At 41.8% G+C, this 24,054-nt stretch overlaps 1 protein-coding gene across 1 annotated transcript in view; it reads left to right on the top strand.

The window, feature by feature from the left end:
• Positions 1 to 24,054, top strand: part of LOC126412383 (carboxypeptidase B-like) — a 235,916-nt gene that overhangs the window by 24,323 nt on the left and 187,539 nt on the right. Inside the window, exon 2 of the mRNA XM_050081999.1 lies at positions 83 to 173. Coding sequence (XP_049937956.1) covers positions 83 to 173 — 91 coding nt within the window. The remainder of the gene's footprint in view (positions 1 to 82; positions 174 to 24,054) is intronic.

Below are 24,054 nucleotides of genomic sequence, written 5' to 3'. Positions count from 1 at the left end.
AAGTTAACTGCAAAGAAATATCTCAATTTTTAGGTCCTGCGAAATCCATGAAGTATTATGTTTGAAACAATTTTTATTGCAGGACATGTGGTGGCGAAAGACACGATCACATACAAAGAACAAACATTGTCGCGGTGTTGATGGAAACAGAAATTTTGATTTCCATTGGAATGGTGAGCCTGCATCAAGTTTATTGTTGTAATGCTTTTGTGGTCCCTTTAATTTCCTGTGCTGCAATTAAGAACAAGATATACCACCAAGTTTGCATGGGATAATGGATGTATTGGAACATTCAAGTGATAGAGGTGGGTTTGATTTGATTTGTTTTGATTACAGCAGAGACAGAAAAACAACAGTGGTCTTAGCCCACAGTTTCCCACAATGAAACCAAGTGTATTGTGCAATTCCACTCCCTTTGATTCTAGTAATGGCAACTGGTACCATTAAGAAGTAGTGGGAAACTCTTTACTAGTTCATTATGAGACACAATTTGTTCAGATTCTAATTATCCAAATATTCTGTGTCTTTTGCCCTTGTAATCTTACCCTCCTGCACATCGTTATTAAAGTCACATTCCCTGCACAAATGTTGAAAACTTTGTGAGGGGTAAGATTACACAAGAAGAACTTTTTTACTTATCTTCATTATCTCATTTTTTTTTGTTGATGGCTCAAAGTCTTGTCTAGGAGTACTTTCTTGCACCTGAAAATTTCAATTTCTTAGGTTCATGATGACAAAATAACTGTTGAAGAGCTGTCTGTTGCTGTGAATGTCTTTTTATTTTATCTCATTCTTCTAAATCACACTGACTTAACAATTTCCACATTCAAAAAGCAAATAATTACATTTTTGGTGACAAGTTTAGCAAAATACTTGCATTTCCATCAGAGGCATGCCCACCACTACGTACATTCTCCCATACTCACACTTTCCAAAGAGTTTACAAACTTTAATGATGTTGTTGTGGTCTTCAGTCCTGAGACTGGTTTGATGCAGCTCTCCATGCTACTCTATCCTGTGCAAGCTTCTTCATCTCCCAGTACCTACTGCAACCTACATCCTTCCGAATCTGCTTAGTGTATTCATCTCTTGGTCTCCCCCTATGATTTTTACCCTCCACGCTGCCCTCCAATACTAAATTGGTGATCCCTTGATGCCTCAGAACATGTCCTACCAACCGATCCCTTCTTCTGGTCAAGTTGTGCCACAAACTTCTCTTCTCCCCAATCCTATTCAATACTTCCTCACTAGTTATGTGATCTACCCATCTAATCTTCAGCATTCTTCTGTAACACCACATTTCGAAAGCTTCTATTCTCTTCTTGTCCAAACTATTTACCGTCCATGTTTCACTTCCATACATGGCTACACTCCATACGAATACTTTCAGAAATAACTTCCTGACACTTAAATCTATATTCGATGTTAACAAATTTCTCTTCTTCAGAAACGCTTTCCTTGCCATTGCCAGTCTACATTTTATATCCTCTCTACTTCGTCAATCATCAGTTATTTTGCTCCCCAAATAGCAAAACTCCTTTACTACTTTAAGTGTCTCATTTCCTAATCTAATACCCTCAGCATCACCTGACTTAACTCGACTACATTCCATTATCCTCGTTTTGCTTTTGTTGATGTTCATCTTATATCCTCCCTTCAAGACACCATCCATTCCGTTCAACTGCTCTTCCAAGTCCTTTGCTGTCTCTGACAGAATTACAATGTCATCGGCGAACCTCAAAGTTTTTATTTCTTCTCCATGGATTTTAATACCTACTCCAAATTTTTCTTTTGTTTCCTTTACTGCTTGCTCAATATAGAGATTGAATAACATCGGGGAGAGGCTACAACCCTGTCTTACTCCCTTCCCAATCACTGCTTCCCTTTCATGTCCCTCAACTCTTATAACTGCCATCTGGTTTCTGTACAAGTTGTAAATAGCCTATCGCTCCCTGTATTTTACCCCTGCCACCTTTAGAATTTGAAAGAGAGTATTCCAGTCAACATTGTCAAAAGCTTTCTCTAAGTCTACAAATGCTAGAAACGTAGGTTTGCCTTTCCTTAATCTTTCTTCTAAGATAAGTCGTAAGGTCAGTATTGCCTCACGTGTTCCAGTATTTCTACGGAATCCAAACTGATCTTCCGCGAGGTCGGCTTCTTCTAGTTTTTCCATTCGTCTGTAAAGAATTCGTGTTAGTACTTTTCAGCTGTGGCTTATTAAACTGATTGTTCGGTAATTTTCACATCTGTCAACACCTGCTTTCTTTGGGATTGGAATTATTATATTCTTCTTGAAGTCTGACGGTATTTCGCCTGTTTCATACATCTTGCTCACCAGATGGTAGAGTTTTGTCAGGACTGGCTCTCCCAAGGCTGTCAGTAGTTCCAATGGAATGTTGTCTACTCCGGGGGCCTTGTTTCGACTCAGGTCCTTCAGTGCTCTGTCAAACTCTTTACGCAGTATCGTATCTCCCATTTCATCTTCATCTACATCCTCTTCCATTTCCATAATATTGTCCTCAAGTGCATCGCCCTTGTATAGACCCTCTAGATACTCCTTCCACCTTTGTGCTTTCCCTTCTTTGCTTAGAACTAGATTTCCATCTGAGCTCTTGATGTTCATACATGTGGTTCTCTTATCTCCAAAGGTCTCTTTAATTTTCCTGTAGGCAGTATCTATCTTACCCCTAGTGAGATAAGCCTCTACATCCTTACATTTGTCCTCTAGCCATCCCTGCTTAGCCATTTTGCACTTCCTGTCTATCTCATTTTTGAGACGTTTGTATTTCTTTTTGCATGCTTCATTTACTGCATTTTTGTATTTTCTCCTTTCATCAATTAAATTCAATATTTTTTCTGTTACCCAAGGATTTCTACTAACCCTCTTCTTTTTACCTACTTGATTGTCTGCTGCCTTCACTACTTCATCCCTCAGAGCTACCCATTCTTCTTCTACTGTATTTCTTTCCCCCATTCCTTTCAATTGTTCCCTTATGCTCTCCCTGAAACTCTGTACAACCTCTGGTTCTTTCAGTTTATCCAGGTCCCATCTCCTTAAATTCCCACCTTTTTGCAGTTTCTTCAGTTTTAATCTACAGGTCATAACCAATAGATTGTGGTCAGAGTCCACATCTGCCCCTGGAAATGTCTTACAATTTAAAACCTGGTTCCTAAATCTCTGTCTTACCATTATATAATCTATCTGATACCTTTTAGTATCTCCAGGGTTCTTCCATGTATACAACCTTCTATCATGATTCTTAAACCAAGTGTTAGCTATGATTAAGTTGCGCTCTGTGCAAAATTCTATCAGGCGGCTTCCTCTTTCATTTCTTAGCCCCAATCCATATTCACCTACTACGTTTCCTTCTCTCCCTTTTCCTACACTCGAATTCCAGTCACCCATGACTATTAAATTTTCGTCTCCCTTCACTATCTGAATAATTTCTTTTATTTCATTATACATTTCTTCAATTTCTTCGTCATCTGCAGAGCTAGTTGGCATATAAACTTGTACTACTGTAGTAGGTGTGGGCTTCGTATCTATCTTGGGCACAATAATGCATTCACTATGCTGGTTGTAGTAGCTTACCCGCATTCCTATTTTCCTATTCATTATTAAACCTACTCCTGCATTACCCCTATTTGACTTTGTGTTTATAACCCTGTAGTCACCTGACCAGAAGTCTTGTTCCTCCTGCCACCGAACTTCACTAATTCCCACTATATCTAACTTTAACCTATCCATTTCCCTTTTTAAATTTTCTAACCTACCTGCCCGATTAAGGGATCTGACATTCCACGCTCCAATCCGTAGAAGGCCAGTTTTCTTTCTCCTGATAACGACATCCTCTTGAGTAGTCCCCGCCCGGAAAACCGAATGGGGGACTATTTTACCTCCGGAATATTTTACCCAAGAGGACGCCATCATCATTTAATCATACAGTAAAGCTGCATGCCCTCGGGAAAAATTACGGCCGTAGTTTCCCCTTGCTTTCAGCCGTTCGCAGTACCAGCACAGCAAGGCCGTTTTGGTTATTGTTACAAGGCCAGATCAGTCAATCATCCAGACTGTTGCCCTTGAAACTACTGAAAAGGCTGCTGCCCCTCTTCAGGAACCACACGTTTGTCTGGCCTCTCAACAGATACCCCTCCGTTATGGTTGTACCTACGGTACGGCTATCTGTATCGCTGAGGCACGCAAGCCTCCCCACCAACGGCAAGGTCCATGGTTCATGGGGGGACTTTAATGATAGGGAAATCTTTATCTAATTATATCATCATTCTATAAATAAATCCAGACGCAAATTTAATAATTACCATTAGATTGTATAATTAATAATGTAATTTTAGGTATGCCACAAATTTTGTAATTTCAATTATTTTTAAAAGAAGAGTAATTTTAACTTTAAGTACTTATTGACTGTAACAGATTAATTTCTTTTTTATACATTTTAGCCTGAAATATAGTACATCATATACAAAATCATATGAATTCTTTTAATGAAACAGCTGAGATAATTTTAACCTATGTGATATTCAAGACTATATATGGTGTCAGTTATCTCTATAAAAAAAGGAAGGTAATGTTAGAGGAGGATGATTCATTACATCCTCCAGAGCTTTGTATTGAAATATTATACATGTTGTGGGTTCATCCTCATCATTTGTAGATATTCCTTAACATTTTCTTGTCCAGTTATAAACCCTACCATGATTTTAATCAGTCTCCTGTTCAAGTTCATGACTGCAGAGACATGGCTTTAACTTCATTAGCTTGCTATGTTTCTGTTTTTGCATCATAGTCCTATATTCCAGCTGCTGCATGCTGATCCAACTACAAGACTGTTCTGACTGTGGAGCATACTTTTTATCCTCTTTTTTACACTCATCATTATAAAAAATTAACACAACTGGACTTATTCAGGGAGAAGCACAACTTTGGTAAATTCTGTGTGAATTATGGAAGTAATAACTGAATGACTAGGTGACTAGATTGACGAATTGGATGTGTTCAATACTCTTGGCAAGTCCAATTTTACATAAGGTGTTTGTATTGTCATTACCATGTGTTGGAATACTGTGACTTGTACAGATTAATCTAAGTGTGCACAGAGACATTTAAGCATTCTGCCCATGCTCCATATGCAATGGAATGAGAAGAAGCACTAACAATTGGTTGTGTGCTAAGTACCATTTGCTAAGCACTTCTCAGGAGTTTTCCTAGTATGTAGCGTGTATATAGATGGAGATATACAGATAGAGATTAATAGATAGAAATGAATAATTTTACATGCTCAATCACAGACATTTATACTTGATTATAAAAACAATTACAATCATTTATACTAAATTACTTACACAACTACAAACATTTAGCCATATATTTTGAATTTTAACATATGTGCACACTTTTTTCATCAAAAATTCTCTTACATTATAAAATGGATTTTCAGCCAGTGAGCTGTACAATTTTCTTTGAAATGGTTTAGAAGGCATGGACCATGCTGACAGTGGTAAATTCTTAAAAATTGTTAGGGAGCTGACTATGGCTAAGTGGGCTGTTTTTACTAGTCTGTGTTTTGGAACATCCATGTTAATTTTTCTTCTGGTGTTGTGTTGGTGTATATCTCCCCTTATATGAAATACTTTCGTATTTGTTTTAATGTTTAGTGATGAGACATATATATACAGATTTACAATTGTATGTATATTGAGTTTTCTAAACAGAGGATGGCAGTGATATGTTGGTCCAGCCCTACATGTTTCTCTTATGACTTTCTTTTGTATCTTCAGTATATCAGTGATATGTGGTGGCTACCATCTGGTGAGCAAGATGTATGAGACAGACTTCAAGAAGAATATAATAATTCCAATCCCAAATAAAGCAGGTGTTGACAGATGTGAAAATTACCGAACTATCAGTTTAATAAGTCACAGCTGCAAAATACTAACGCAAATTCTTTACAGATGAATGGAAAAAGTGGTAGAAGCCGACCTTGGGGAAGATCAGTTTGGATTCCATAGAAATATGGGAACAGTTGAGGCAATACTGCCCCTATGACTTATTTTAGAAGCTAGATTAAGAAAAGGCAAACCTACGTTTCTAGCATTTGTAGACTTAGAGAAAGCTTTTGACAGTGTTGACTGGAATACTCTCTTTCAAATTCTGAAGGTGCCAGGGGTAAAATACAGGGAGCGAAAGGCTATTTACAATTTGTACAGAAAGCAGATGGCAGTTATAAGAGTCGAGGGACATGAAAGGGACGCATTGGTTGGGAAGGGAGTTAGACAGGGTTGCAGCCTCTACCCAATGCTATTCAATCTGTATATTGAGCAATTAGTAAAGGAAACAAAAGAATGGACAGTGTCTTGAAAGGAGGATATAAAATGAACATCAATAAAAGCAAAACGAGGATAATTGAATGTAGTCGAATTAAGTTGGGTGATGCTGAGGGAATTAGATTAGGAAATGAGACACTTAAAGTAGTAAATGAGTTTTGCTATTTGGGGAGCAAAATAACTGATGATGGTCGAAGTAGAGAGGATATAAAATGTAGACTGGCAATGGCATGGAAAGCATTTCTGAAGAAGAGAAATTTGTTAACATCGGGTATTGATTTAAGTGTCAGGAAGTCGTTTCTGAAAGTATATGTATGGAGTGTAGCCATGTATGGAAGTGAAACATGGACGATAAATAGTTTGGACAAGAAGAGAATAGAAGCTTTCAAAAGTGGTGCTACAGAATAATGCTGAAGATTAGATGAGTAGATCACATAACTAATGAGGAAGTGTTGAATAGGATTGGGGATAAGAGAAGTTTGTGGCACAACTTGACCAGAAGAAGGGATCGGTTGGTAGGACATGTTCTGAGGTATCGAGGGATCACCAGTTTAGTATTGGAAGGCAGTGTGGAGGGTAAAAATCGTAGAGGGAGACCGAGAGATGAATACACTAAGCAGATTCAGAAGGATGAAGTTTGCTGTACGTACTGGGAGATGTAGAAGCTTGCACAGGATAGAGTAGCATGGAGAGCTGCATCAAACCAGTCTAAGGACTGAAGATCACAAAACAACAACAACATGTGTGGAGTGGCCCCATACTAACAGTTCGTAAGAAATATGAGACTGGAACAGCCCAAAATATGTCAATCTTAAATCATTAGGAGTAGCTGAATCTCTCACTTTCCAAATTAGGTATGGTACCCTTGATATTCTTTTGCAAATGTGAATGATGTGTTCTCCCCAACTCACTTTGGACTCAATGTGGAATCCTAAAAGTGTAACTGTTCTAGTTTCTGTCTTATTACATTCTCGTAATAGAAGATTCTGGGTCTTGTCAGGGTTACACAGCAGTTTCTTAGAGGATAACCATTTTACTGCAGCATTTAATGATCCCAGTGACATTTGTCGTAATGCTGACATCAAGGTGAGTTGCAATGACTTTCGTGTCATCCACATAGCAAACTACAGACTGAGTAACATGATGTGGCAAATTATTGATGTCAATTATTAAAAAGAATGGTCTGAGCACTGATCCCTGTGGTACCCCTGTCTCTCCCATTTTCATTAAAGAATGTTTGTATCTCACTGAAACATTTTGTTTCCTGTGTCTTAGGTATGAAGCAATTATTTTTTGTGCCGTAGTTAGTACTCCATAAAATTCAAGTTTCTCAATCAATATTTCATAAGGGGTACAATCAAAGGCCTTACTTGGTTTGCATAAAATCAGTGAGGCTTTATCCCTATTTTCAAAAGTAGTGATCATCTGGTTTACAACTTCAAGATCTGTGGATGTGGTATTTTTTCCTCATCTGGGATCAAACTGTTTGTTCGAAAGGAGATTTTCTTCAAAAAAATCATTTAATTGATTATATGTAAGAGTTTCAAATATTTTAGAAATTACAGAAACGATTGAGACTGGGCAATAATTTTGAGGGAGATTTTTGTCTCCTTTTTTTTTAAAGTTCGGTATAACTTTTGAAATTTTTAATGATGCAGGGAAGACATTTGTTAAAAATGAAAGCTAAAGGTTCACAGATAAAACAAATAATTTTCTTGATAATGCAGTTGGATAGACAGTTTGGATAGTTTCAGACTTGGAGAATTTTTTACTGGTTTTATCACATCTGTGGATGTGATAATTTTCCACTGAAAAGAAGTGACAAAGAACTCATTCAGTTGCTCTGGTTCAAGGGATATTTCCTTTGTGCAGTTGGGTACATTTTCTATAAACCTCACATATGCTTATTTTTTCTCATTAAGCAACTTAATTTTATAAATATTCTCTACTTCAGATACTTCCTATAATCTATATCAGCAAGTTTAGTGTTCTTTTTATGTTTATTTTGCAATAATAACATTTGTTCCCTAATGTTTCCAAGTTCTTCAGTATACCAATTTGTTAACTTTGTTTTAGGCTTACTTTTAAACTTAGTTTTCCTTGGGGCTGAACAAGTGTACCACACTTCAATATATTTTATAAAGAACCTGTCAAACACAGTTACACTATTAGTTTGTCCAATCTGTGTTTCATACAAAAAGTCCCATTTTATATAACTTAGTCTATCAGCTTACTTCTCACCCAGATCACCTCATTTTCATCATGGGTTATATCACTGACCTGACCTGACAGTTACCTGTAGAGTGTGAGTAGTAATGTTTCATGACCAGAGAAACATCCACCCGCCTAACAGTAAAAATCTCCCTAGAGAATTTAACAATGATATTATCTAAGCAGGATTCTTTACAAGTAACATTCTTATTTGCACAGAATAAATTTAATGACCTTAAGATACTGAAAAAGTTCCTGATACTTGCTTGTCACAGTCTGACATTTCTATATTGAGGTCAGCACAGATAGCAATATTTTACTTTATCCTTAATATTTTTTTCACGACAAGTTCAAAATTTTTCAAGAAAACTTCTACCACTCCATTTGGTGATCTATAGAGACTTAGAACTATTATATTCTCATCTCTCTGCTTTATGTAGCTTTACTCACAACCTACTTCAGAACAAAACTGGCTTACATCAACTCTTGTGAATTTCAGACTATGTTTGAGAAAAATTACAATTCAACCATTTTCTTCTGTTTTCTACACATAATAATGGCCACAACATATCCTTGAGGAGCAGAAATATCAGTAACACTTTTAAGACATTTGCTAAGAGGGAAGAACTGGCAGTTCTAATTTCTGGACTGATGAACTTTTTGAGTGGGTAACTATAAATGACAGAGAAAATACTGGGTACTTCTACTGTAGATTTATGCAAATTACTGCTGCAGGTAACAATAAAAATTTTGGCAAACATTAGTAGTAATATCGACTTTTTACCTCATACATAATATTTCAAATCATAAAACACAGATTTCATGTACTCCAAACAACAGTTCATTCAGTGCAGACATTGTACTACATAAAAAATAGAAGATACAAGTAAAGCCTTTCTCAACAAGGGATCTTAGCAGATAGATTTTCTGATCAAGTAGCATGTACTAAGTGATTTTCATGGAGCTTTTATTGGTATTACTTAATTTGTTCACATAATTATTGTATAATTCATACCCCAGCATTAAGGGAAACCTTCAGGGAAGAATAGCAAAGCTACCAACAAAGAGAAACAGCTATTCAAAATTGCACTAGTAATTAATGTTATGAAACTGCCATGAAATTATTCTGCTTACATAAGCTAAATGTAACACTACAAAGTTAGCAAAATTGTTATTACTTTAATCAGGTCTGCCACTTCATCAGTTTTGTTAAATAGCATCTATTTACTTTCTACTGCTGTTTACAAATATTTTCTTTTATGTTTTTGAGTCGCCAGCCTACTGACTGGTTTGATGCAGCCTGCTATGAATTCCTCTCCTGTTCAAGATTTTCATCTCAGAGCACAATTACAAACTCTATCCTCAATTGTACGCTGGGTGTATTCCAATCTCTGCCTTTCTCTATAGTTTTTACCCTCTTCAGCTCTCTCTAGTGCTATGGAAGTTATTCCCTGATGTCTTAACAGATGTCCTGTTGCCCTATCTCTTCTCATTATCAGTGTTTTCCATACAATCATTTCATTGCTGGTTCTGTGGGAACCTTGTCATTCCTTATCTTATCAGTCCACCTAATTTTCAACATCCATCTGTAGCACCACAACTCAAAAGCATTGATTCTCCATATGTTTTGGCCTTTTCACAATCCATGTTTCACTACCATATAGTGTTGTTCTCCAAACATACATTTCTAGAAATTTCTTCCTCAAATTGAGGTTGTGGTGCCGATGGGGTCGACACCAGTATCGATATGTGTTCATCTTTGTACTCTGAGCATTGTCTTTGGATGCTGAGCATTGTCTTTGGGCTGTTCCACCATGTTGAGTTCTTTGCAAGCCTTGCATGTGTTTATGTGAATAAATGAACTACTGCTAAATGGGCGTTGTTTGGCGTAACCAACCCGAAAAAACCTCCTCACTGGTGACCCTGAGTTGTAATGTCTTCCGTTTTTGCCGTTTCACTGTGTCCGTGACCTCCGCCTCAGTTATTTTCATGTATATTACATCAACACAGCATTCGAACAATGACTTCAGCCCAGCACCCTAACGCCGGATTTTGTGATCGACATGCATCGTGTTACGGTTGATGGACACCCGCCAGGACTGCAACACGATGCCTCTCACTTGAAGATTCCACCGATCTTGCCGGACGTTTTCGAGTCTGCAACAATAAGTGAGGTTAGGAGTGTGCATGACTCTGGCTATCAAACGTCTTTGTTCCCACCATATGTGCCCTCCCTCATCAACTGTGCAGTTACCTCTTACAGATCTCCATATAGTGTGGAACCAATGTCGATTTCTGCAAATGCTTCATCGGACAACGTACTACCGCCAGGAAAACGAATTGCCATGCTGCAATCTGTGCAGTACCATGCGGATACCTGCCATGTGGCTGGAAGTGCTTCGTTCACAGTTCTACCTCCTCAGCATCCGACCACTTCCACGCCTGCCTCGGTTCAGCATCAGTACCTGCCTTCCTACTTCTATGCCTCGGCCTGCAACAGGAACAATAACTAGTTATCTGTGCCTGACCTCCACTTCCATCCCACCGCTACGCCTCAGTGTTTTGTGCCACGACATTCACCTTATCCGCACACCATTTTGAGTGAAGTGACTATGAACAGTGAACATTGACACATTCTGTCCCACGTTCGACATCATTTCCCACACTGTGCTTCTGAACAGCCCACACCTCCACAGCCTCCCTGCAACACAGGTGGCCCCAGCTGTGATCATACATCAAGCTTTCCGCGGATTAACATGCGTTCTCAAACTCTGAACTTTTTCTCACCTGTCACCCACGTGCCGGCTCCAGTCGAGCTTCCACTACCGTTCTTGGCACAACTCAGTGCCTCATCCACATCGGTTTTCCACAATGCATCAATTCAAGCACACCCGCAGTGTATTAAGGTTCCGAAACCGCAATCGACACATTACGGTGTCTCACCCGCGTCGACGTTCCGCTGCCACCCGAACAGCCGTCGTTGCCACATCCCCTGGAGGCACGCTCTCCTGGAATACTACAGCAACAACAGCTCAATTCAGGCAGTGCCCCGACGAACTCAGCTCAACCTGTTCTTACGAACATTCTACAATACTTACCGATGCTGCTGCCATTTAATCCCGACAGAGCAACAACCTGGTTCAAAATTGTAGACGAAGTGTTCTACCACTACAAACTCGACGAGTCAACCAGGTTTCTGTGCCTCATCACCCTCCTGCATGACCAGGAGGACTTGATTGCTGACCTGGGCGACACCCAGGACTTACCTACCCGATACACTCTAGCCAAAGAGACAGTTCTACGTCGGCTTACATGCTCAACTGAGGCAGCAATACGGCAAGTGCACCAAGTCGAGCAACTAGGGAATGACAAACCTTCCCACCTCTGGAGACGGCAACGTGCCCTGATCAGCACCGATCTATTCTCTGACGCAGCTCTCCTCACCATCTGGTCAGATAAACTATCTCCTCACATCTGAATTGCTCCAGCTCAAAGGTCTCCTGAACCTGTCGAGCAAAGAATGACGATTGCTGACAAGCTACATGATGAATCACTGCTATGCAACCACACTACCTGTACTGTTACTTCCACACACGGTTTGGTGAGGCGGCACGGAACTGCAGACCACCCTGCTACTTCCCAAACGCCAATTGCAGGTAGGGGTAGGTGCCGCCTCCTGCGCACGACATGACAGGCACCCCCCAGTGCTCCATTCTGTCTGGGAACGACCAGATATTTGTGGACGATTCTACATTAAAGACATTTCGTCGGGATACCTTCCCCTAGTGGAGACAGGCGCTGATGTTTCACTGCTGCCCACGTCCTTAGCGTCGTCGAACATGCGCCCTCATCATACTTCACTGCGAGCCATAAATTCCACTAAACTACAATGCTTGGGTTCAACCTCACACGTCGTCTCACTCTCCACAAACTGCAAACTCGAGTGGACTTTTTTAGTGTGTGATATTGACGAACCTATACTAGGCATTGACTTCTTGCGACACCACAAACTTTCACCGGACCTAGTGCGAAACACTGTGTTTCACCATCCGTCCAAGACTCACTTCCCCTGTGCTCCGTTGAGCATCCCACCCCATGACACATCGGTTCAGCCCCATCTCATCTGTACATGCTCGTCTCTGTCAATGACATTACAAGAAACCACGCATAAGTGCCTTGTTGAGCTTGAACATGTCGCTCGCCTACGCAAGGAAAATTTCGAGCTCTCCCTCCGGCTCCACGAAACACAGCTCCAGCTCTCCGATGCAGCAAAGGAATTACAGACAATACAGGATGGACAAAGCAAGGTTAGTAAGTGCGCCGAATCTGCTGGCAATCCCAGCAATCAAGCTTCCGTGTGTTTACCTCCCACTACCCCTCGCAACTGTGCTATCAAGACTGCCATAACGTGTACTGACACGGCAGTGTTTGAAACTCGGCTGGACACAAGTGTGCATGCGCGACGAGTGTTACGTGTTCCTGAACTGACAGCTCCTACCCTGCCCCTCGTGGACAGCACCTCAAACAATGCAACTTCAGCTCCTGTGCGCCACCGTGTGACCGCCACTTACAACACAAACAGTGCACTCACGCCAAGTGTTTCACCCGCGACTGTGCTGCCACAGGCCGCACCCTCGGACAATGGACTCACTAACGCTTCACGAACTCTACCGAGTTCTCCCGACCACGGTGCCAATGCTTTGGGCCGGCAGCCATATTGTCACGTTGACTCCTGGTACACTTCGCTGCCTCTGCTCCCGTCGGATCCGCCGAGTGGCTCCGAACACCACGACGTCACCTCACCTGCCCCGCCTGCCACACATTGTAAACAAACCACCTCCCGTGCCGCCGGCAACATATCCGTCGTCACCAATGGCATGGTTCACAAGCTTCACATCACGCCAGGCCCTTCGATCTCCAGAAAACCATGTCGACTTTGTCCCAAGCGCCTCTCTGACCTTAAAGCAGATTTCTGAACTTCTAAGCTCCAGCATCATTGAACCCGCTGCCAGTAGCTGGTCTGCGAACATTCATATGACACCCAAGTAAGACGGGTCATGGCACATGTGCGGAGACTACCGTCGACTAAATGCACGAACAATTATGAACACCTACCCCATACCCAACATTGCCGACTTTACCCGTTCCCTCGCAGGTGTGACCACGTTCTCTGTCACTGATTGCAAACGGGCCTACCACCAGATCCCCATGGCACCTGAAGAAATCGAGAAGACAGCAATCACCACCCCGATCGGGTTATTTCAGTTTCGATTCATGCCCTTCGGTCTGAAAAACGCAACCCAGACCTGCCAATGCTTCATCAATGAAGTGCTATTCGAACTAAAATTCTGCTTTGTATATCTTCATGACATTCTTGTGTTCAGCTCCTCCATTGAAGACTACATTCGACATGTGCAAACTGTTATGAACATTCTCACGGCAGCAGGCATCAAGACCAACCAGGACAAATTGCAGCTACATTAACCCGCTGTCACTTTTCTTGGTTTTCAGGTCTCTGCCTACGGCATTTCACCACCCCCTGAGAAAGTACAAACGATACTAAACCTACCCAGACCTTTTTCATTCAAAGAGTTCTGGCGCTTTCAGGGGACAGTCAATTATTATCGCCGTCATCTAGCTCGGGCTGTAGAGTTTCAGGCTTCACTGACGGACGCCTTGGCAGGCACCAACACGTTTGGATCTCGGCCCGTTCCATGGGCCCCTGCTATAACTGCTTCTTTCACTGCCCTCAAAAATCTTCTGGCCGAGGACTGCACTATTGCGCATTCTCATCCCAATGCGTAGCTTTTCATCACCACAGACATGAGTGATACTGCCATCGGCGCTGTCTTTAGCCAGCCAGTAGTTGGCCAAACTTGGCCTCTGCAGTTCTTCTCGCGTAAGCTCACCAATGCAAAACGGAAATATTCCGCTATTTACAGGGAGTTGCTCGTGGTCTAAGAAGCGATCAAGCATTTTAAGACTGATGTTGAGGGACACCCTTTCTATGTTTTAACAGACCACAAACCCCTGGCTGTGGCCATTACAAACCCGCCAGCTAACCCGCTTCCTCGCCGCTTCAGATACATGGACTTCTTATCTCAGTTCACCACCGATGTCAGACACATAAAGGGTGCTGACAATATAGTTGCTGATTTCCTTTCACAAGTCGACGCCGTTCATTCACTGTTAGATCTCTCTGAACTGCCTAACTGCCAACCTGCCGACGAGGACACAAAAAACCTGATTTCAGACTCTACCTCTTCACTACTCTTCGTCCGCATCACCTTCCCTGGCATTTCTTGTGAGATCTGGTGTGATGACAGTATGGGCACATTACGCCCCCTCATCCCAACCACACTCCATTGAGCTGTCTTCAACGCACTGTATAATTTAGCCCAACCTGGTGTTCGTGCGTCCGCCCGCCTCGTAGCGGAGCACTTTGTGTGGAGATGTGTCAACAAGGACTGCGTCACGTGCCAATGCTGTCAAGTACACAAGCACACTTCACCCCCCCTTGGCGCCTTTTCGATCCCTCCTGGGCGTTTCCAGCATATTCACATTGACATTGTCGGCCCTCTCCCCCCTCTAACGGTTTTCGTTATGTTCTCTCGTCTATTAACCGAGCATCTTGCTGGGTTGAGCCTGTCCCCCTCCCCAACATCACGGCAGAAATTGTTGCTAGAGCTTCTGTCGAGTCATAGGTATCGTGTTTCGGATGTCCAGCTATCATCATGACTGACCAGGGCAGACAATTTGTGTCGGCCCTGTTCAATGAGATTTGTAACATTTGCGGCATCCGGCGCATCCATACCACAGCATATCACCCGCAAAGTAATGGGCTAGTGGAGTGCTGGCATCGCAATGCCAAGGTGGCTCTTCGATGCCACGATTCTGTATGGATGGAGGCCCTTCCCCTTGTGCTACACGGCATTCGTGCAATCTATAAGGAAGACCCCAAACGCACAATAGTCGAGTTCGTATACTGCCAGAACATTTTTCTCCCTGGCGAACTTGTGAGCCCCTCCGCTTCTCTCCCTCAGTCTGACTTACACTTCTTCATGGACTGCGTCAGACGCCACTTCATCAACCTCCACATCCCCCACCCGCCAGCCATTCCCACCCTAAGGTTCACGTTCCGAAATCTCTGAATAATTGCGAGTACGTCATGCTCCGAGATGACACTGTCCGTGCTCCCCTCCAGCCTCCATATACCGGCCCATACCGAGTTCTCTGGTGCTCAGCCAACACCTATGACATCCAGATGAAAGATTCAGCTGTTACTGTCTCTCTCAACAGACTTAAGCATGCTCATGTTGAGCCCACATCTACCCCCCTTTAGGCCACGACCACGCCACTTACTGTTGTGACTCACGACGCTCCGACCACTCCCTCCACATCGGACTTACAGACTCAGTCAAGTGACTTCCAGCTCCAATCGTTGAGCTCTTCTCCGAGTTTGCCCTCTACTCCGGTCTCACGCACTCCGCTGAGTGATCACATGCCTCCCACGTCGAGCTTATCTACAATCACGCCCTCGCTGCCGGGCCCTTCTCCGGTCCTGTCAACCTCTCCCCCATCACCTGCCTCGCCCTGTCGAGGTTTCTCACACCCTCCATCTTGAATGTGCCCTCGCTCAAGGCGTTTGTGCCTGTCCCTCTGGACATAATCCATGACATCTCTATAATACTACGCGATGACACACTGTTCATTGTGTGTTTCCCTTGATCGGGTGCTGATGAGACAATCTCTGCCATTCCCTGCCATCTGGTGAATTGTGTTCCTCTCTCGTCTGACGTTGACCTGGACATACTTCATGTGTTCGCCACGCCCACCGGAGACTTTGTCATCCTTGCTCCGTTCCTCCCGCAAACCGCTGGCATACCTGCCGCCACATGATCAGCACGCTCAGTACGACGCCCGGCACAATTCAACGACTTCCAGGTTCGGTGGCTGGACCTACCTTCACGACATCTACCCACACAGCTCCCTGATGATGCTGTCGAGTTGACCGTGGTCCGCTTCCCACGGACCAGCCCTGCCGATGCCATAGTCAAGCTAAACATTATCTATGTGCAGTTCTGCCATCCATTTCTTTGTAAGCCTTACTTGTGTAAAGAGGTGAATAAATGAACTCCTGATTATAAGGTGTTGTTTGGTGTAACTGACCTGAGCATCAGTCTCAGAGTTAATTACTCCTGTCTCTCTCTCTCTCTCTCTCTCTCTCTCTCTCTCTCTCTCCTTCTATCTCTTTTTTATACATTACTGAAAAAAATTAATGTCAAATTTCGTCGCGCTCTCTCTCTCTCTCTCTCTCTCTCTCTCTCTCTCTCTCTCTCTCTGCAAGCCTTCCTTGAATGAGTCATAAATTATATACTACAGAGAGCAAAATGGAGAAAAAACCAAATAAACTGAGCGTTAACATTGCATGCCATGTTATTCATTGTAGAAAACTTGCATAACCATAGCCCAGCAGCATCAGTAATATAGACACCTTAAGAACACATACAGAATACCATTAGAATCTGTTTTGAATTTAATTACAGGTATCTATTGGAAAAATTTTTCTACATTGGGGCTAAAATATGTGGGATGTAACTTAATATAAAAGTCTAAAAATATTTCATGAAAAAAGTGATAGTCACTATATAGTAAAACATAAAAGGAGCAAGCAATTTTTACAGCACATCATTAAAGAGAGGAATAATAAACAAATATATTTCAAAGGAAGATATTTTACAGGTGCTTACTTATTTTATATTTTAGTATATTTTGAAATAGTGTAGTATATTTTGAAATTTTTTAGACTTGAATACATCCTATATACTTCCTATATATTTAACCCCAGTGCAGAAAACATTACTGGGCAGCTATTTGTAATTAAATTGGAAACATTGACTCCACAGTATTTTGTAGGTATTATTAGGGTGTCTTTGTTACTGTTGATGCTGGTCAATGGTCACATACTGACGATGTCATTTGTATGGAAAACATACTGAAAGGCAAATAAAGATTCTATTCTATTCACATAAGTTTTCTACTGTGTGTAACACAGCATGCAATGTTAATGCAGTGTGCTGAAGGATGACTTGCAACCGATGCAAATATGAAGGTCGTATGAGGTGAAATGAATGCTTTGCTGCAGCAGCATAGCAAGTCATCTAAGTTGCTAAATAACCTGCTGTGTTCTACAGCCCATCTTTGGTGTATACAAAGTCATGCAGAGAGCAGTCTACTAATGCGTTAACTGATGTCATCGACTGGTCAATTATACTTTTCTATGTTGCAGTATAATATGTAAAATTTTAACTGTATAACGTTTAAACTGCCATTTAGATATAACTTAAAATAATATCCTGCATAGTATTAAGGTCTGTATTTATGCTGTCAGACATTATTACATATGTTGTTGTTGTTGTGGTCTTCAGTCCTGAGACTGGTTTGATGCAGCTCTCCATTCTCCTCTATCCTGTGCAAGCTTCTTAATCTCCCAGTACCTATTGCAGCTTACATCCTTCTGAATCTGCTTAGTGTATTCATCTCTTGGTCTCCCTCTACAATTTTTACCATCCACACTGCCCTCCAGTACTAAATTAGTGATTTCTTGATGTCTCATAACATGTCCTACCAACCGATCCCTTCTTCTAGTCAAGTTGTGCCACAAACTCCTATTCTCCCCAATTATATTCAACACCTCCTCATTAGTTATGTGATTTACCCATCTAATCTTCAGCATTCTTCTGTAGCACCACATTTCGAAAACTTCTATTCTGTACTTGTCTAAACTGTTTATCGTCCATGTTTCACTTCCATACATGGCTACACTCCATACAAATACCATCTGAAACGACTTCTTGACACTTAAATCAATACTCAATGTTAACAAATTTCTCTTCTTCAGAAATGCTTTCCTTGCCATTACCAGTCTACATTTTATATCCTCTCTACTTCGACCATCATCAGTTATTTTGCTCCCCAAATAGCAAAACTCCCTTACTACTTTAAGTGTCTCATTTTCTAATCCAATTCCCTCAGCATCACCCAACTTAATGCGACTACATTCCATTATCCTCGTTTTGCTTTTGTTGATGTTCATCTTATACCCTCCTTTCAAGACATTGTCCATTCTGTTCAACTGCTCTTCCAAGTCCTTTGCTGTCTCTGACAGAATTACAATGTCATCGGCGAACCTAAAAGTTTTTATTTCTGCTCCATGGATTTTAATACCTACTCCAAAATTTCCTTTTGTTTCCTTTACTGCTTGCTTAATATACAGATTGAATAGCATTGGGGAGAGGCTACAACCCTGTCTCACTCCCTTCCCAGCCACTGCTTCCCTTTCATGTCCCTTGACTCGTATAACTGCCATCTGCTTTCTATACAGATTGTAAATAGCCTTTCGCTCCCTGTTTTTTGTCCCTGGCACCTTCAGAATTTGAAAGAGAGTATTCCAGTCAACATTGTCAAAAGCTTTCTCTAAATCTACAGATGCTAGAAATGTATGTTTGCCTTTCCTTAATCTAGCTTCTAAGATAAGTCGTAGGATCAGTATTGCCTCATGTGTTCCAATATTTCTATGGAATCCAAACTTATCTCCCTCAAGGTCGACTTCTACCAGTTTTTCCATTTGTCTGTAAAGAATTTGCATTAGTATTTTGCAGCTGTGACTTATTAAACTGATAGTTCAGTAATTTTCACATCTGTCAACACCTGCTTTCTTTGGGATTGGAATTATTGTATTCTTCTTGAAGTCTGAGGGAATTTTGCCTGTCTCATACATCTTGCTCACCAGATGGTAGAGTTTTGTCAGGCCTGGCTTTCCCAAGGCTTTCAGTAGTTCTAATGGAATGTTGTCTTCTCCCGGGGCCTTGTTTCAACATAGGTCTTTCAGTGCTCGGCCAAACTCTTCACGCAGAATCATATCTCCCATTTCATCTTCATCTACCTCGTCTTCCATTTCCATAATATTGTCCTCAAGTACATCGCCCCTGCATAGACCCTCTATATACTCCTTCCACCTTTCTGCTTTCCCTTCTTTGCTTAGAACTGGGTTCCCATCTGAGCTCTTGATATTCATGCAAGTGGTTCTCTTTTCTCCAAAGATCTCTTTAATTTTCCTGTAGGCAGCATCTATCTTAGCCCTGGTGATATAAGCCTCTACAGCCTTACATTTGTCCTCTAGCCATCCCTGCTTAGCCATTTTGCACTTCCTGTCGATCTCATTTTTGAGACGTTTGTATTCCTTTTTGCCTGCTTCACTTACTGCATTTTTGTATTTCCTCCTTTCATCAATTAAATTCAGTATCTCTTTGTTACTCAAGGATTTCTAATAGCCCTCGTCTTTTTACCTACTTGACCCTCTGCTGCCTTCACTATTTCATTCCTCAAAGCTACCCATTCTTCTTCTACTGTATTTCTTTCTCCCATTCCTGTCAATTGTTCCCGTATGCTCTCTCTGAAACCCTGTACAACCTCTGGTTTAGTCAGTTTATCCAGGTCCCATTTCCTTAAATTCCCACCTTTTTGCAGTTTCTTCAGTTTTAATCTACAGTTCATAACCAATATATTGTGGTCAGAGTCCACATCTGCCCCTGGAAATGTCTTACAATTTAAAATCTGGTTCCTAAATCTCTGTCTTACCATTATATAATATATCTGAAACCTTTTAGTACGTCCAGGGACCGAGCGAGGTGGCGCAGTGGTTAGCACACTGGACTCGCATTCGGGAGGATGACGGTTCAATCCCGCGTCCGGCCATCCTGATTTATGTTTTCCGTGATTTCCCTAAATCACTCCAGGCAAATGCCGGGATGGTTCCTCTGAAAGGGCACGGCTGACTTCCTTCCCTGTCCTTCCCTAATCCGATGAGACCGATGACGTCGCTGTTTGGTCTCTTTCCCAAAAACCAATCAACCTATCTCCAGGGTTCTTCCATATGTACAACCTTCTTTCATGATTCTTGAACCAAGTGTTAGCTATGATTAAGTTATGCGCTGTGCAAAATTCTACCAGGTGGCTTCCTCTTTCACTTCTTAGCCCAAATCCATATTCACCTACTACGTTTCCTTCTCTTCCTTTTCCTACTGTCGAATTCCAGTCACCCATGACTATTAAATTTTCGTCTCCCTTCACTATCTGAATAATTCCTTTTATCTCGTCACACATTTCATCAATTTCTTCATCATCTGCAGAGGTAGTTGGCATATAAATTTGTACTACTGTAGTAGGCGTGGGCTTCATGTCTATCTTGGCCACAATAATGCGTTTACTATGCTGTTTGTAGTAGCTTACCCGCACTCCTATTTTTTATTCATTATTAAAGCAACTTGTGCATTACCCCTATTTGATTTTGTATCTATAGCCCTGTATTCACTGACCAAAAGTCTTGTTCCTCCTGCCACCGAGCTTCACTAATTCCCACTATATCTAACTTTAACCTATCCATTTCCCTTTTTAGATTTTCTAACCTACCTGCCCAATTAAGGGATCTGACAGTGCATGCTCCGATCTGTAGAATGCCAGTTTTCTTTCACCTGATAACGACTTCGTCCTTAGTAGTCCCCACCCGGAGATCGAAATGGGGGACTATTTTACCTCCAGAATATTTTACCCAAGAGGAAGGGACTATTTTACCTCTAGAATATTTTACCCAAGAGGACGCCATCATCATTTAATCATACAGTAAAGCTGCATGCCCTCGGGAAAAATTACGGCTGTAGTTTTCCCTTGCTTTCAGCCGTTCGCAGTACCACAACAGCAAGGCCATTTTGGTTAGTGTTACAGGGCCAGGTCAGTCAATCATCCATACTGTTGCCCCTGCAACTACTGCAAAGGCTGCTGCCCCTCTTCAGGAACCATCTACATCTACTACATCTACATCTACATCCATACTCCGCAAGCCACCTGATGGTGTGTGGCGGAGGGTACCTTGAGTACCTCTTTCGGTTCTCTTCTATTCCAGTCTTGTATTGTTCATGGAAAGAAGGATTGTCGGTATGCCTCTGTGTGGGCTCTAATCTCTCTGATTTTATCCTCATGGTCTCTTTGTGAGATATTCGTAGGAGGGAGCAATATACTGCTTGACTCCTTGGTGAAAGTATGTTCTCGAAACTTCAACAAAAGCCCATACCGAGCTACTGAGCGTCTCTCCTGCAGAGTCTGCCACTGGAGTTTATCTATCATCTCCATAACAGTTTTGCGATTACTAAATGATCCTGTAACAAAAGTGCGCTGCTCTCTGTTGGATCTTCTCTACCCTATCTGGGACGGATCCCACACCGGTGAGCAGTATTCAAGCAGTTGGTGAACAAATGTACTGTAACCTACTTCCTTTGTGTTCGGATTGCATTTCCTTAGGATTCTTCCAATGAATCTCAGTCTGGCATCTGCTTTACCGACGATCAACTTTACATGATCATTCCATTTTAAATCACTCCTAATGCATACTCCCAGATAATTTATGGAATTAACTGCTTCCAGTTGCTGACCTGCTATTTTGTAGCTAAATGATAAGGGATCTAACTTTCTATGTATTCGCAACACATTACACTTGTCTGCATTGAGATTCAATTGCCATTCTCTGCACCATGCGTCAATTCGGTGCAGATCCTCCTGCATTTCAGTACAATTTTCCATTGTTGCAACCTCTCGATACACCACAGCATCATCTGCAAAAAGCCTCAGTGAACTTCCGATGTCATCCACAAGGTCATTTATGTATATTGTGAATAGCAACAGTCGTATGACACTCCCCTGTGGCACACCTGAAATCACTCTTACTTCGGAAGACTTCTCTCCATTGAGAATGACATGCTGCGTTCTGTTATCTAGGAACTCTTCAATCCAATCGCACATTTGGTCTGATAGTCCATATGCTCTTACTTTGTTCATTAAACGTCTGTGGGGAACTGTATCGAACGCCTTGCGGAAGTCAAGAAACACGGCATCTACCTGTGAACCCGTGTCTATGGCCCTCTGAGTCTCATGGACGAATAACGCGAGCTGGGTTTCACACGACCATATTTTTCGAAACCCATGCTGATTCCTACAGAGTAGATTTCTAGCCTCCAGAAAAGTCATTATACTCGAACATAATACGTGTTCCAAAATTCTACAACTGATTGACATTAGAGATATAGGTCTATAGTTCTGCACATCTGTTCGACGTTCCTTCTTGAAAACGAGGATGACCTGTGCCCTTTTCCAATCCTTTGGAACGCTACGCTCTTCTAGAGACCTACGGTACACCGCTGCAAGAAGGGGGGCAAGTTCCTTCGCGTACTCTGTGTAAAATCGAACTGGTATCCCATCAGGTCCAGCGGCCTTTCCTCTTTCGAGCGATTTTAATTGTTTCTCTATCCCTCTGTCATCTATTTCGATATCTACCATTTTGTCATCTGTGCGACAATCTAGAGAAGGAACTACAGTGTAGTCTTCCTCTGTGAAACAGCTTTGGAAAAAGACATTTAATATTTCGGCCTTTAGTCTGTCATTCTCTGTTTCAGTACCATTATGGTCACAGAGAGTCTGGACATTTTGTTTTGATCCACCTACCACTTTGACATAAGACCAAAATTTCTTAGGATTTTCTGCCAAGTCAATACATAGAACTTTACTTTCGAATTCATTGAACGCCTCTCGCATAGCCCTCCTCACACTACACTTCGCTTCGCGTAATTTTTGTTTGTCTGCAAGGCTTTGGCTATGTTTATGTTTGTTGTGAAGTTCCCTTTGCTTCCGCAGCAGTTTTCTAACTCGGTTGTTGTACCACGGTGGCTCTTTTCCATCTCTTATGATCTTGCTTGGCACATATGCATCTAATGCATATTGTACGATGGTTTTGAACTTTGTCCACTGATCCTCAACACTATCTGTACTTGAGACAAACCTTTTGTGTTGAGCCATCAGGTACTCTGTAATCTGCTTTTTGTCACTTTTGCTAAACAGAAAAATCTTCCTACCTTTTTTAATATTTATATTTACGGCTGAAATCATTGATGCCGTAACCGCTTTATGATCGCTGATTTCCTGTTCTGCGTTAACTGTTTCAAATAGCTCGGGTCTGTTTGTCACCAGAAGGTCTAATATGTTATCGCCATGAGTCGGTTCTCTGTTTAACTGCTCAAGGTAGTTTTGAGATAAAGCACTTAAAAAAATCTCACTGGATTCTTTGTCCTTGCCGCCTGTTATGAACGTTTGAGTCTCCCAGTCTGTATCCGGCAAATTAAAATCTCCACCCAGAACTATAACATGGTGGGGAAATCTACTCGAAATATTTTCAAAATTATGCTTCAGGTGCTCAGCCACAACAGCTGCTGAGCCCGGGGGCCTATAGAGACATCCAATTACCATGTCTGAGCCTGCTTTAACTGTGACCTTCACCCATACGGTTGTCTGGCCTCTCAACAGATACCCCTCCGTTGTGTTTGCACCTACAGTATGTCTATCTGTATCATTGAGGCACGCAAGCCTCCCCACCAATGGCAAGGTCCATGGTTCATG

The sequence above is a fragment of the Schistocerca serialis genome, chromosome 1 (assembly GCF_023864345.2).
Source record: "Schistocerca serialis cubense isolate TAMUIC-IGC-003099 chromosome 1, iqSchSeri2.2, whole genome shotgun sequence".
Classification (NCBI taxonomy): domain Eukaryota; kingdom Metazoa; phylum Arthropoda; class Insecta; order Orthoptera; family Acrididae; genus Schistocerca; species Schistocerca serialis.
Note: the sequence above shows the minus strand (reverse complement) of the source record. Positions and strands in the feature narration are given on the sequence as shown.